We start from the raw sequence: 16,296 nt of genomic DNA on the forward strand, positions 1-16,296 counted from the left end.
GAGTTAGGCACTTTGCTAGTTGTTGAGAATAATGAAAACAAACATCTATTATTTTTTTATGGAGTTTAAAATCTAGAGAAAAAGATGAACAGTTAAATATTTATATGAATAATTTAATTACAACTATGACCTTGATGAATAGTGAATCTTTCACTTTTCTGAACTTCAGTTTCCACATCTATAAAAAAATACTCTGTCATATTGTTGAAAGGATTTAATAACGATACTGTTAAAAGCAATATGTCAGACTAGATAATTTGAAAACACCCTTACTACAAAACTTCTAAAAATAATACTTAAAATATTATAAGATTCTTTTAAATATGTTGTTGAATTCACTAGAAAGGAGGAGAAGTTCCAGGTGCTAGAAATGAAGAAGGAACCAAACACCAGGGTGATATGCACAGTTGGTGTGATGCTGAGGATTCTCAGGGTGTAGGGTAGGGAAACTGGAGGGCGATTTTCCATTCTTTGAAACCAGAGGTTTTAACAGCAATGAGAGGACATGAGAATAGACATAGCAGAATGAATGAGAATCAAGATATCCCCACAAATGCACACACATATACACAAAGCTAGAACTGGCCAAGGACTACACCCTTAATGAAAGGACCAATTAGAAAATAAGCAAACAAACAGAAAATTGAGCTAGCCAGTGTAGAGAATTTACAGAGAAGTATAGAAGTATATATGCTTTAGCCTGGGCTTAAGGATAGAGACAAAACAGAAATAGTCTCCATTGAGAATTTGCAGCCACAGTTGGCCCTTAAGTGAGCCTAGAGTTTGAATTTTTGTTTCCTGTGTAGTTCAAGAATCTTCGTGCTAAGGCATTAAAATAAAAATTTTCAGTTAGTGATAACACTGGAGTAGCTGTAGAAACTAATATAAAACCAATCTTGAAGTTTGTACCCTCAACCCAAGTGGCATGATATTCCCAAAACAAACTCTACTTAAGATAATCTCAGTCCAAATACACAGGGAAATATCTACCATGAGGAAGAACAGCAGACATAACAAACAGCATTAGATTCCCAAGAAGTTCAAAGGACAGTAATGACAATAGATTGACAAAATAGTATCTTCACATAGTTGAAAGAAAATACCTGTTACCTTAGAACTGAAATACTGGGCAGCAATAACTTGTAAAACTGAAGAGGTACGTTCATAGTTGAAATGTTAGTCCTTGTGGTGTTTGGAAGGAAGAGAGAGAAACTGGTGAACTGTAGACTTTTTTTTTTTTTTTTTTTTTTTTAAAGAGCTAGGACGTCGCTCTATCGTCCAGGCTGGAGGGCAGTGGTGTGATCATAGCTCACTGCAGGCTTGAACTCCTGGGCTCAAGCGATCCCTCCTGCCTCAGCCTCCTGAGTAACTGAGAACTGGTGCAGGCCACCACACCCAGCTGCTTTAGACTGTTAAGTCAGATATGCGTGTTAAAATATGCAAGGTAGCCACTAAAAAAAAGCATAATGAGATGGTGCTGGTCCGATGACAGTGATTATTAAGTCAGCAACATCAGAGGTATCAAGTCGAGAAATAGGTTGTGTGGTGGTGCCCTCTGTACCACCTTGGCATCACCTCTCTGCTGTTTCATGCTTTTTAAGGCATTGACGCTGAAATTTCTGAAAATACTGGTGTAGCTGAATCTACTGTTGAGTGAATCCCAAAAACAGTAAAGAGAAAAGAAAAAACAGGGAAACAAGGAGAAAAAACAGGGAAACAGGGAGAAAAGAAAAAAAAGACAAACTTTTGTTTTATGCTTATGTAGACTGCACTGTTAATTATTGAATCTGTATAGATACCACGTGGCTTGTATTCTTTTGAGTAGATTTCAGTATATTTTTCACTACCTGTTATAATTATTTTATATGAAAATATGCTATTTCAGCAACTCGTGTAGTAATTGAATTTAGCCTTTATGCAGAAATTGTATTCAGTTTATTTTACATTTCCTTTATATTATTGTGTTTCTGAAAATAGTATTTAACCTTTTTTATTTGCTCTTCATTTATCTTTCTGTGTGAATTTGAGGCAAAGGATGACAATAATTATCTTTGTAGTTTAGCAATTTTACTCCAACAGCTTCAGAATAATGAATTTTCTTTATTCAACAATGAAAAATGTGAAATATGAAGGTAGTTTGATGCCATATCATTCTCTATCGCAATGTTTTTTCCTCCTTTCCTCAAAGCACTTTGGAAACAGTTTCTGGAAAGGAGAAGAGATATTATTTTCTATATATATCAAGAAAAATACTTAGTGGAGAGAGTTGATGGAAGCCATTAAGGATATCAAATGTCAGAACTGTAATTTGAACTTGAAAGTTCTGCCCCTAACGAAGGTATTGGGGTGTGGAGTGGAAGACGTGGAATAATGAGATATTTAGACATGAGAGCCATTTCTTAATAATGAAACAGTAACATACCAATGGTACAAAATCTACTGCTTATTATTTTGACTGCTCTTATATTTCTCAGTATATGATTGGTAGATCATACCAAGTAATCGATATAATAGAACGATAGAATGCCGAAACAGAAAAGAACTTTATACAAGATAGTTCAATATCCTTATTTTATAAGTGCAAATAATTTTTAAATGTTTGTATAACACATTACAAAAATTAATAACATGCTTTCACAACGTTGAAGTGACTTACATAGCTAGTAGTAGAATCAGATTAAGTGGTAGAATCAGATGAAGAACCCAGAGCCCATTTTCTTTTGTTTTGATGGAACATATGAAACTCCAAGTGTTTTAGGCATTATCTTAGCCATTAAAAGTGTATACTCTGGAGTCAGCAGATCAAGATTTACTATATACTTACATGAGTAACCTTTGGAAAGTTATTGATCCTCTCTAACCGTCTGCTTCCCTTCTGTAAAATGCTAATTTTAAAATCATTGTTACTGCTACTACCAACACAACTAGCGCCACCATTACTACCTTAAAAATTACCTATTATTAATACTAGATTTTAATTTGAATAGATTTTCCATCTTAGGAAAAACCTATCTTTCAAAACATAGCTTTAGGGGCTTTATTGTACTGTATGACACAGTACAACTCTTTCTGGTTAGTTGTTATGTATATGAACTTCATTTTTGCTTCAGAGAATAAGTTTGTGCTGGATAAATTATTTTTTGAGCTCAAAAGTCTTTCAGAAAGTTTGTAGATTTTTTGTAAAAAAAAAAAAAAAAAAAAGCCATACTGATGCAGTATTTTACCTACAGTTTACAAGCAAACTGACACTTTCATGTTACTGGTGAGTATACATTGATATAAAAGGGGCAATATCTTTGGCAAAACCTTTCAGAAAATATAAAAATTGCAAATTTTCATCTAACAATTCCACTTTTGCCATGTGACAAATTAGTGTATAATAACTATTTGTAATAATATTAAACGGGTATATATAGGCATGTTTTATAATAGCAAAAGATTAGAATGTGAAATGTCAGGTCACTGGTTAAACTAATTATGTTACATCCACAAAATGGAATATTATATAATACAAAAAGTGAAGAATTTCTTTATATACACACAGAAAGATCTACAAGGTATATTACTCTGTACAATTAAGTGTGAAAGAGTGTGTATGATATGTATGACATCTATAAAAAAGGAAGATTGTGTATTATTTACATATCTATATAAATAAAATCCTCTAGAGGGATATTCACAATACCGGTAACAGTGATTGTGTGAAAGGAAAGGAACTAGGTGTCTCTGGAGCCGCAATGGAAGGGAAATGTATATTCTTTTATACATCTTGATTTTTTTTTTAACTGTGTAGATAAGTTACCTATTTACATAGTTAAATTAAAAGAAACACTTGCTTTGACTTACTTTAGGCATGAGAGTGTCTCGTTGAGAGAATCAGTATCTTCCTAAATAGTCTTATAATGCTTAGAATACATTACCAGGCCCTTAGTATGACCTGAAAGACTCCATGTGATCTGACTTCTGACTGCCTTTCTTATGTAATTTCCTGTGCATGATTCCTCTTGTTCAGCATGCTCTAGTCACACTGACTGCCCTTTTTGTTCCATGAACAAGCCAAACTGTTTCTCACTTCAGATCCTTGTACTTGTTGTTCCTTTTGCCTGGAATACTCCTCCCAAGAGACTTCTGTGGTTCATTTCCTTACTCGATGCACACTTCTGTTCAGATGTCAGAAACTTAGGCCTTTCTTGACCATCATATCTGAAATGGCACCCCAAACCCCCTCTGTCTTCTTACTCCACTTTATTTTTCTTCATAGCACTAATGGCTACCCATTTATACTAATATATTACGATTATCTTAGTAATACACTATTATATTACACTATACTATACTAATATACTATAAGATATTATACTAATAGCTACCTGATGTTTGCTCTGTCTACTCTTTCCTCACCTGCATCTCTCGCTCTTTCTTTCTCTCACAGACACACACACACACACACACACACACACACACGCATGCACGAACGTTGGCTCCATGAAGGCTGAGATTTTTTGTTTTGTTTTGTTTTTGTTTTTTGAAACGGAGTCTCGCTCTGTTGCCCAGGCTGGAGTGCAGTGGTGCGATCTTGGCTCACTGCAAGCTCTGCCTCCTGGATTCACACCATTCTCCTACCTCAGCCTCCCTAGTAGCTGGGACTACAGGTGCCTGCCACCACGCCTGGCTAATTTTTTTTTTGCATTTTTAGTAGAGACGGGGTTTCACCGTGTTAGCCAGGATGGTCTCGATCTCCTGACTTTGTGATCCACCGGCCTCGGCCTCCCAAAGTGCTGGGATTACAGGCGTGAGCCACCGCACCCGGCCCTGAGCTTTATTTTTATCTGCAGTGTCTAGAATTATGTGTAGTGCCTAGTAGGTGCCAAGTATATGTCTGTTGGATAAATAAGTGAATTAATCGTGAATTTTAGGAGAAAGTCTTTTGCTGTTGTAGTCTCAGTATTTCATACGTTTTATTAGGGCATTGGCATATCTTGGATTCAGAGAATAATCTTTCCTTGCTTAAGTGACTAGCTTCGCTGTGTATATTGCAAGTAGATGAGGAGTGAGGTTATTGAATGGTTATTGAATGGTTACTTCTTTTCGGGCAGATCTGACTTTTATAGGATTAGATCAGCCTTAATTCCCGATTATTCAGTATTCCCTCATGACCTCACAGTGTGATATAGGAGTAGGCTTTTTCTGGTTTTAAAATGAACTAGTTAACAGCAGCCCAATTGTATTGACTTTTCTCTGCTTGTATCCTGTTTTCCTCCAGCATTTCTTATACTGAAGCAGTGGAGATCTTAAAACAAGCATCCCAGAACTTCACCTTCACCCCAGAGGTAGTATTTTGTGTGTATATATATATGTGTGTGTGAAAATGCTTCCTTCTTGTCTTTAGCTTACTTTATTAAGAATCCTTCAAAATCATCTTATTTCTGTTATTAGCAAAATATGGTATTTGCTCATTTGTACACAGACTTACAGATTTTATTTGATATTTGCTCAATCTTGTTGAGATACTTAAAACAGAATTAATTTAGAATAAAAATAAATTGTATCATTTGGAATAGCAGTGACTAAGGGGTTATAAAGGAGAATCCCATGTTTAGGAAGATGAAAATTCTAAAAAAGAAAGATAATCATAGACTATTACTTTAGAGGCCAGTTGTTGGGGCTCATGTCTATAATTCCAGCACTTTGGGAGGCCAAAGCAGGCAGATTGCTTGAGCCCCAAAGTTCAAGACCAGCCTGGGCAATATAGTGAGACCCTGTCTCTACCCCCCCAAAAAAAAAAAAAAAGTGAATTAAAAAAAAAATAATATTACTGTAGAAGTCAACTAATTCTGTGTTTTCCAAAGTATATTCTGAATGACATTAAAAGATGACCAACGAAGGAAGTTATATTATCAAATAAATTTAGGCAACATAACTAAACAGGTTTTTTGTTTTTTTTTTTCTTTTTCCAGATTTAGTGCTTGCAGAAACAGGTTTGTTTTTCAGTTGAACTTTATAGAGCCTTTTAGTTTGTGAGCCACTCTGGAAAACACTGGGGTGTTTTTGTTTTGTTTTGCTTTTAAAGAACTTTATATTTAAGAGATGAAGGTCTCATTATGTTGCCCCAGCTCATCTTGAACTCCTGGGCCCAAGGGATCCCCCATTTCAGCCTCCCAAGTAACTGGGACTATAGGAGCATGCCTCAGTACCCAGCCAAGAATTTTTTTTTTTTTTCCAAAAATTACTTGATAAAGATTGTATAGGCCGGGTGTGATAGTTCACACCTGTAATCCCAACACTTTAAGAGGCTGAGGTAGGCGGATTGCTTGAGCCTAGGAGTTTAAGATTGCAGTGAGCCATGATCGACTGCAGCCCTCCAGCCTAGGTGACAGAGAAAGACCTTGTCTCTAAGAACAACAACAAAAGAAGATTATATATATTCAGGGTATACAGCATGATGATTTGATACACGTATACATTGTGTAATAAATTATTACAGTCAAATTAGTTAACACGTCTGTCACTACCCACACTGTACATTAGATCCCCAGAACTTGTTCGTCTTATAACTGAAAGTGTGTACACTTTGATCAGTATCCCCTCATTTGCCCCATTCCCAGACCCCTGACAACCATTGTACAACTCTGTCTTTCTGTGAAGGAACTCCTTTATTTTATTATTTATTTATTTATTTATTTATTTATTGAAAGACAGGATCTGTCTGTGTTGCCGAGGCTGGAGTGCAGTGGTACAAACATGGCTCACTGCAGATTCCACCTCCCAGACTCACATCAGTCCTCCCAACTCGGTCTCCCAAGTATATGGGACTACAGGTGCGTGCCACCAGGCCTGGCTGATTTTTTATTTTTTGTAGAGACAGGGTTATGTTGCCTAGGCTAGTTTCGAGCGTCTGTGCTCAAGCACTCCTCAGCTTCCCAAAGTGCTGGGATTAAAGGCATGAGCCACCGTCCCCAGCTAAAGCTTTTTTATTTTATTGGCAATGATACAGGTCCAGAAGACCACATGATCTGTCAGTGGGCATGTGTATAGTGTTGGAGGCAAAACTCTTTGTTCCTATTTGAGTTATTTTTTTCCTATAACTAAGATATTGCCAAACAAGTGGTGGTAATAAGATAATGTTAACCTTTGTGTTTAAACTGTTCCTTGTACCAGTTCAATCCCAATTAAGTTAGGTCTTTATATATTACAAAAGTAACCTGTGCTTGTTATATTTATAATCAGTTCTTGTGTAAGTTTTCATTTCTTTGTCTACTATGCTGGAAGCTTCATGAAGTCAGGGATTATAACTATTTTTCTTACCACTTTATCCAGTATATCATATGGTACCTGGAATTTAATAGGCACATTAGTATTTGCTTAATAAATATATTGAACAGAGTTAATAAATATTCATCAAAGAGCATCTCACACATGAGTTGATTCTTTTTATTTAAAAAGAAGTCACCAGCCGGGCACTGTGGCTCACACCTGTAATCCCAGCACTTTGGGAGGCCAAGGTGGGCAAATCACAAGGTCAGCAGTTCAAGACCAGCCTGGCCAACATAGTGAAACCCCATCTCTACTAAAAATACAAAAAAAAAAAAATAGCCAGGCATGGTGGCGGGCGCCTGAAGTCCCGGCTACGTGGGAGGCTGAAGCAGGAGAATCACGTGAACCCGGGAGGCGGAGGTTGCAGTGAGCCGAGATTGTGCCACTGTACTCCAGCCTGGGCGACACAGCCAGACTCTGTCTCAAAAAAAAAAAAAAAAGTCACCAAGAGAAGTCATTTAGCCAAAGATAGGCTCAATATTAGGATTATTATCTTCTGTCATTTAATTTCCCAAGACTTAGGAACAGTTACTGTGGAAGAAGCGTAAGGCACTATTAAAAACTGATTCTGAAGTCAGAATTTTTTATCCCATTGTAAAGTAGACTTTGTTTTCCTGCAGGTGCTGTATTATCTGCTCCTGGGAGGTGAGGGTAGGGGACCAATGGGGACACAGAAAGCAGTGTTTATCTACTGGCCTCAGCTTTCATCTTTCCAGGCCTGTAGGTGTTCTTGTTAACAAATAGGTCTCTCTGGTTTAGTCAGCTGTGTAACCTTAGCAGCTCGCTCCACACATGGAGCCTTAGGAAGATGAAGCCCTTGGAATTGATGCAGGTTATTTTCACATGCTTAATTGTATATTTCACCTCTGTCTTCTCTTTTGGTCATTTCTTTCTTCTCATTACAGTGGGGTATTAATCTACAAACTGAACATGAAAAGTACCTGGTGAAGCACTGTGGCAACATACCTGTCTTCATTATTAATTATCCATTAGCAATCAAGCCTTTCTACATGAGGGATAATGAAGATGGCCCTCAGCACACAGTAAGAAGAGATACTAAATAAATTGGGGCTAGTCCTCTTGGGGTGGGTTTTTCATTTAGCCTTTGGGATCTTTTCTTAAATGTCATCTATCACTCTTTTTATCTCTTAAAATGATAAAGTTTTTCAAAGGCGTCTCTTAAAAATTATTCCAAAAAAAGATCCCAGTGTTCTATAAACATACTTCCTCATTTCTGTCACAAGGTCTTCTTCTTAGTTTAGCAGGTGCAAGTTCTTTGTTTCGTTTCGTTTTGTTTCATTTTGTTTTGTTTTTTAATGACTGAGAGGAAGTGGCCTAGAACACTGTATGGCTATACTAAGTCTAGTTAGTCTGTGGTTAAGTACTGGTTAGGAGACTCCTAGGAGGGAAGGCATGCTGGGCAAGAGATGACAGCAGTGGCACAGTCAGGTAAAGGAAAAGCTGGTTTGGCAGAGCAGGAGGCTTAGACTGCTTTGGTTTGGACTCTCAAATAGAAATAGCAAGGGGAGGGCCATGAAGGTATCCAGGTTTTCCCTGTCTTAGTTCTTGTCTGACTGTCTCTTCTCTATCTGCCTGTCTTGTCTATCCTGTTTCTTGCCTGTCTTTACCGTTTCTTGTCCTGTGTTCTTTTTTTGCCCTTAACTATAGTTGTCTTTCTTTTTTTTTTTTTGAGATAGAATTTCGCTCTTGTCATCCAGGCTGGAGTACAATGGTGCGATCTTGGCTTACTGCAACCTCTGCCTCCCAGGTTCAAGTGATTCTCCTGCCTCAGCCTCCCGAGTAGCTGGGATTATAGTCGTGTGCCGCCACACCCAGCAAATTTTTGTCTTTTTAGTAGTGACAGAATTTCACTGTGTTGGCCAGGCTGGTCTCAAACTCCTGACCTCAGGTAATCTGCCTGCCTCAGCCTCCCACTTCTTGGATTACAGGCATGAGCCACTGCACCTGGCCTGCCTTTTTTATTCTTTTGGTTTTTACAAAATTAGCTATAACATGACCTGGTGTGGTGGCTCATGTTTGTAATCACAGCACTTTGGTAGTCCAAGGTGGGAAAATTGCTGAGACCAGGGATTCAAGACCAGCTTGGTCAACATAGGAATACCCTATCTCAACAAAAAATAAATTAGCCAGGAGTAGTGGCGTTCACCTGTAGTCCTATCTACTCAAGAGGATGAGGTGAGAGAATTACTCGAGGCTTCAGTGAGCCATAATGGTGTTACTGTGCTCTAGCTTGGGCGACAGAGGGAGCCCCCTATCTGAAAAACAAATAATTAAAGTTTAAAGTTGGCAATAATATAAAGTAAGAATATATTTTAACTTTCTAAATACTTAATGAATAGTTACATATATAATATTATTAGTTTTAAAAGTCTATGAGACAGATTATATTGATTTCAAAATAGGCCCAAAAACTACACTTTACTGTCTGATGCTTTTCACTAACTTGTGGATAAATACTTACAAAAAATGTAGATTAAGGCCCACCAGTAAACCATATGTCCCTCTCTTAGGTATACAAGGTTATCTGTTTGACTGTATTTCCTGTTTTCTCATATAGTATTAATACAACTGTATTGGCCACTGTTTACTAGATGCTTAGGAATCAAGCACTACCATCTCATCTCTAAATCCAGAAACAACTTTGCTAAGAAGCTTGTTTCCCCATTTTATAAGTGAAAAACTGGAATGCAGAGATTAATTGCATTTTCAAAGCTACATAGGTGGTAAGTAGTTAGTATTCACACCTGATTCCCTCTAGCTCTAAAGTCTGTATTTTTAAAATACGTATTTTTTTCCTAGACTGCAGATTCGGTTTTATAAAGTCTGTGTTCTTTTCCACTTCTTCCAACTGCCTAAAAATCACAAATAATATAAAATTACCTTTTAGCCACTTTACTCATCCTCACCTTTCACACAGAATCATCTAAAACTAGTGAGCAACACAATTGATTTATGATTCTTATATTCTCTTTTTTTCTACCAGCCCTCTAGTGTAATTGGCCCCCAGGTTGGCAGCAAAAAGGAGACATTAGGACCTAGATTATCTAGTCCTAAATAATTCAGTATTGAGCCTTTATTACAAAACAGACAACTATATCTCTTGGCTTTTTTTCATCACTCCAGCCTATCCCAATTCCAGCTCCACCTCCAACACACACACCATGTATTTTTCTCATTTAATTTCCCTCGATTGAGCATCTTTCAGTCACTCAATTTTGCACTTAAGTACTCTGCTTAAGACTTTCCTTCTCTATAAAGACTTTCCTGGGTTACCCAGCTACTTTGAGCCTTCCTTTTTTTGAATTTTTGTTGCATTTAGAGAATTAGCAAAACTGTAGCATTGTGTCTGTGTTCTGTGTTCTCTTAATAAGTTTTGCTTTCTTTCTTTTCTTTTTTCTTTTCTTTTTTTTTTTTTTAAAGACAGAGTCTCGCTCTGTCGCCCAGGCTGGAGAGCAGTGGCATGATCTCGGCTCATTGCAACCTCTATCTCCTGGGTTCAAGCAGTTCTCCTGCCTCAGCCTGCCAAGTAGCTGGGACTGCAGATGCATGCCACCACCCCTGGCTAATTTTTTTTTTTTAGTAGAGACGGGATTTCACAGTGTTGCGCTCAGGCAGTCCATCCGCTTTGGCCTCCCAAAGTGCTTGGATTACAGGCGCGGAAGTTTTGCTTCTTAAACAAAACTTAACAACTTTAGGATGGGTATTGAATTTTTTTTACCACCACAGCTCTCCCACTCATTCTATACTCCTACTTCATTGTGGTTTCTACCCCATCACACCATTGAAGTAGCTCTTATTAGGATCAGTAATGATCTTCATATTACTAAATCCAGCAGACTTTTAAGTCTTTATTTTACTTGACCTGTCAGTGCTAATCAGCATTATTAATGACTTTGTTATTCTTATAACCCTCTCCTCCCTTGACTTCTGTGACATCACAATATCCCTGTTTTTCTCCTTTCTCAGCATTTATTCTTTCTTAGTCTCCTGTATAGATTTATCCATTTCTTTCTATTCATTAGATGTTGGAATTCCTCAAGGCCCAGTCCTTGGTGGTCTTTTTTTTCCTCATGTTATTTCATCTGTGTCTATTGCTTACTGTTTATTCTGTCAGAAGTTTTTATCTCTAATCCAGACTTATTCTCTGAGCTATAGACTCATCTACATTCTTCCCTCAGTATCCTCAGGGATTGGTTCCAGGATACCCTACCCACTGGCCCCCTGTCAGATACCAAAATTCAAGGATACTGAGTCCCTTATGTAAAATGATATGGTATGCATATAACCTATGCACATCCTCCTGTATGCTTTAAATAATTTATAGGTTACTTATAATACCTAATACAATGTAAATGCTATGTAAATAGTTGTTATACTGTATTGTTTAGGGAAATAATGGCAAGAAAAAACCTGTACATGGTAAGTACAGATACAACCATTCATTTGTTTTTCCTGAATATTTTAAATCTGCTGTTGGTTGAATCCACAAATACAGAACCTCTGAATACAGAGGGCTGACTGTATATCCTACTACCTCATTGACTGCCATTTACATATCTCAAAGGCATCTCAGATGCAACACATCCAAAACTGAACCTATGATTTCTCCTCTCCTCCCAGCAGATTTGATCTTCTTTCAGTATTCTGTATTCATCTAATTGTACATGCCAGATACCTGAGTCATCTCAGAAGTCTTCCTTTCTCATTTCCTCCATTGACTAAGTTCTGTCAGCTTTGCACTCCTAAATATCTCTCATATCCATTCATTTCTCTTCATTTCCTCTTTTACCTTTTCAGGTTAAGATATTGCCTAGACTACTTTAGTAGCGTCCTAACTGATCTTCATATATCCATTCTTTCTCTTCTGAATCAGTTCTCCCCATTTTAGTGTGAGTTTTTAGGAAATGTAAATCCTGGCTGGGCACAGTGGCTCATGCATGTAATCCCTGCACTTTGGGAGCCTGAGGTGCACAGATCACTTGATCCCAGGAGTTCCAGACCAGCCTGGACAACATAATGAGACTCCATCTCCATTTAAAAAAAAAAAAGTTAACCCAATCATGTTGTCACTCTTCTTAAAGCCATTCAGTGGCTTCCTTTGCTCCTAGGATAAAAGCCAAAATCCTTTATGTCACCTACAATGCCCAGTAGAATGTGGCTGCATCTCCTTCTCTGGTCTGTTGTACCGTGGGGCTCCACTTTGTTCTCTCCTAACACCACCCTTCTTCTGTGTCTTCAGACATGCAGTGCTTTCTGTCACCTCAGACTCTTTGCTTATATTGTTCCTTCAATCTAGAACAGTCTTCATCTAAATAATTTTACTTACTGATATTTATACTCAATCACCATTTCCTTAGAGAAACCTTTCTTGACCCTCTAGTCTGAGTCAGAGACCCCATTAGATGCTACAGTCTTACCATGTTAAGTTTCACACCCAGAGATACTAACTCTTAATCCATCATAACCTTGAACAGTTGTAATTTTACATCTGTGTGCATGACTATTTAATTAATGACCTTTTCCTCTATGTCAAAAAAAGTGAGGACTTCTGTATTAGTCCATTTTCATGCTGCTGATAAAGACATACCCAAGACTGGAAAGAAAAAGAGGTTTAATGGACTAACAGTTCCACATGGCTGGGGAGGCCTCAAAATCATGGCAGAAAGTGAAAGGCACATCTTACATGGCAGCGGCAAGAGATAATGAGAGAGAAGTGAAAGCAGAAACCCTTTATAAAACCATCCGATCATCTGGGCATGGTGGCTCACACCTGTAATCCCAGCACTTTGGGAGGCCGAGGCGGGCAGATCATCTGAGGTAGGGGGTTCAAGACCAGCCTGACCAACATGGAGAAACTCTGTCTCTACTGAAAATACAAAATTAGCCGGGCGTGGTGATGCACACCTGTAATCCCAGCTACTCGGGAGGCTGAGGCAGGAGAATCGCTTGAACCTTGGAGGGAGAGGTTGCAGTAAGCCGAGATTGCATCATTGTGCTCCAGCCTGGGCAACAAGAGTGAAACTCTGTCTCAAAAACAAGAACAGCAAGAAAACCATCAGATTGGCCAACACAGTGACTCATGCCTATAATCCCAGCACTTTGGGAGGCCAAGGCTGGTGGATTACCTGAGGTCAGGAGTTCGAGACCAGCCTGACCAACAAGGTGAAACCCCATCTCTACTAAAAATACAAAAATTAGGTGGGTGTGGTGGCAGGCACCTGTAGTCCCAGCTACTCGGGAGGCTGAGACAGGAGAATTGCTTGAACCCAGGAGGCAGAGTTGCAGTGAGCTGAGATCACACCACTGCAGTCCAGCCTGGGCAATAGAGTGAGACTCCATCTCAAAAAAAAAAAAAAAAAAAAAAAAAAAAACCACCATCAGATCTCCTTAGACTGATTCACTACCACAAGAACAGTGTGGGGGAAAGTGTCCCCATGATTCAGTTATCTCCCACCAGCTCCCTCCCACAAGTGGGAATTATGGAAGTACAATTCAAGATGAGATTTGGGTGGGGACACTGAGCCAAACCATATCAACTTCTTTTTCACTCATCAGTGTATTCCTAGTGTAATGCCTGGGACATGTGGACACCTAGTATCCATGTGGTGGATGGATGAATGGATTAATGAATCAAATCCAACAAAGTTTAAGACACACTGTCGACGAGTAGTGAGTAGTGAGTTGATCTGCTGTGAATTTGCTGGGAAGCTAAAAAGCATCTTTAATTTTGTGAGTGGTAGCAAAATGGCATGAAGGAAAGTCTAGTGGCTATAGAATTAGACACTCTTGGGTTCAAGTCCCAACTCTGAATTTTAAACTGTGTGATCTTAAATATGCCACCTAATCTCTTTGTGTCTTAATTTCCTGATCTATAAAAATGAGACCATAATATTTTATGGAGTTGTGAGGATTAAATCAAGTAATATATGAAAAGTATATAGCTGTGTTTTAGGAAGGCAGAAATACAGCATGTATGGCAGCTTCATTAGAATCTTTATCTTTCTGGGAGTGAAGAGTTTGTGTGGGTTGGCAGGAAGAGCTGTGGACTTATAGCCAAGAAACTTGGGTTTTGTTCCTGGATATACCACTTGATCTTTCTTGTCCTCAGTATTCTCAGGGGATCATAGTCAATCTCATTTGTTGATAGGGAAATGCAAATTAAAATAACAGAAAGACACCACTATGTACCAGCTAGAATAGATAAGATGAAAAAGCCTGTGATTCCAGCTGTTGGTGACAATGTTAGGAATACAACTCTCCTGTGCTGCTGGTAGAAGTATAATTTGGTGCAATCACTTTGGAAACTATTAGGCAATATCTACTCAAGCTGAATATATGCATATTCTATGATCCAGCTGTTTCTCTCAAAATATGTACATGAATGCCCTAAAATATGTACAGGACTATTCACAGCAACACTGTTTGTAATAGGTTAAAAATGGGGGGAAAACTAAACCAAGAACGGTAGAATAAATAACTAGATTGTAGCATATTTATGTAATGGGACACTATTCAGCAGTGAGAATAAGTACTCAACCAAGAGGTGTGTCATGAATTTTCCTGGGCTGGAGTTAATGAACTGACCTACATCAAAACCGCTGGAGCCTCAAACCAGCAGATACACCAATGAAGAGAATTGCCAATAAACAAACTATTGCTGCATGTATCACCATAATGAATCTCACAAACGTACTTTGAGTAAAAGAAACCAGACACAGAATAGTATATACTGTATGATACTATTTCTAGAAAGTTCAAAAATTGACAGAACCACCCTCTGGTGATAGAGGTCAGGAAAGAGGTTACTTTTGGTAGGGGTAGTAACTAAAAAACACCTTAGGAGGACTTTTTTGGGGTTCTACTACTGTTCAATTTATTGATCCGTATGGTGCTTCATGGTGTGTTTGTGAAAATTTATAGAACTGTATACTAGTTATTTGTGTACTTTTTACATATACGTTATACTTGAAGTTTACTTTAAAAGGGAATTACACACTTGTGTCATCTTGGGTTTGTTGTGGAAATCAGATGAACAAATGTTTATAAAATTGCTTTAAAAATTAAAATTCTGTGTATAAAAATAATGGAGTAAGGAATTATTGGGTGATAAAGATGGCTAGACAAGATAGAAACAATTATGGAGAGACTGGAGTGTTAAAGATAGCTTGGGCTTTATCCAGTAAACAATAGAGAGGCATTGTATGTCTTTTAAGATAATGGCAGATGAAAAAATTAACCTGACACACAGGATGGATTGGGGAAGGGGGAAATTAAAGACAAGTAACATAGTTATGGGACTTTTGCTTATAATCTCAACAGTGAAAATGCAGAGGAAGAAGTGAAACTAAAACATTCTGAAGGAATAAACAGTGGTCTCTGTGTCAGTCCATTTTAGTAAAATAGAGTTGCTCTAAATTGCTATAAAAAATACCTGAGACTGGCAGGGCACGGTAGCTCACGCTTCTAATCCCAGCACTTTGGGAGGCCAAGGCAGGCGAATCACAAGGGCAGGAGTTCGAAACCAGCCTGGCCAACATGGTGAAAACCCATCTCTACTGAAAATACAAAAAATAAGCTGGGTGTAGTGGCGGGTGCCTGTAATCCCAGCTACTTGGGAGGCTGAGGCAGGAGAATCGCTTGAACCCAGAAAGTGGAGGTTGCAGTGAGCCGAGATCACACCACTGCACTCCAGCCCAGGGGACAGAATGAGACTATGTCTCAAAAAAAAAAAAAAGAAAAAAGAAAACCTGAGACTTGGTAAATTTATAAAACAAAGAGCTTTATTTGGCTCGTGGTTCTGTAGACTATACAAGAATGGCATCAACATCTTAGCTTCTGGTGTGGCCTCAGGAAGCTTTTACTCATGACAAAAAGGCAAAGAGGGAATAGGCATGTCACATGGCAAAACAGAGAGCAAGAAAGAAGGGAAGAGATGTCAGTCTGTTTTAAACAACCAGCTCT

General features: G+C 38.2%; 1 protein-coding gene across 9 annotated transcripts in view; it reads left to right on the forward strand.

Annotated features, from left to right (window-relative positions):
- Positions 1-16,296, forward strand: part of NARS2 (asparaginyl-tRNA synthetase 2, mitochondrial) — a 138,512-nt gene that overhangs the window by 103,062 nt on the left and 19,154 nt on the right. For 6 of the 9 annotated variants that reach the window (XM_009186997.2, XM_003910478.4, XM_021926358.1 and 3 more), the window contains 2 exons: positions 5,264-5,330; positions 8,220-8,357. In XM_009186997.2, the coding sequence (XP_009185261.1) occupies positions 5,264-5,330; positions 8,220-8,357 (205 nt within the window). The other 3 variants (XR_002517133.1, XM_021926360.1, XM_009186998.2) reach the window with 3 other exon arrangements.

Source organism: Papio anubis, chromosome 12, assembly GCF_008728515.1.
Source record: "Papio anubis isolate 15944 chromosome 12, Panubis1.0, whole genome shotgun sequence".
Classification (NCBI taxonomy): domain Eukaryota; kingdom Metazoa; phylum Chordata; class Mammalia; order Primates; family Cercopithecidae; genus Papio; species Papio anubis.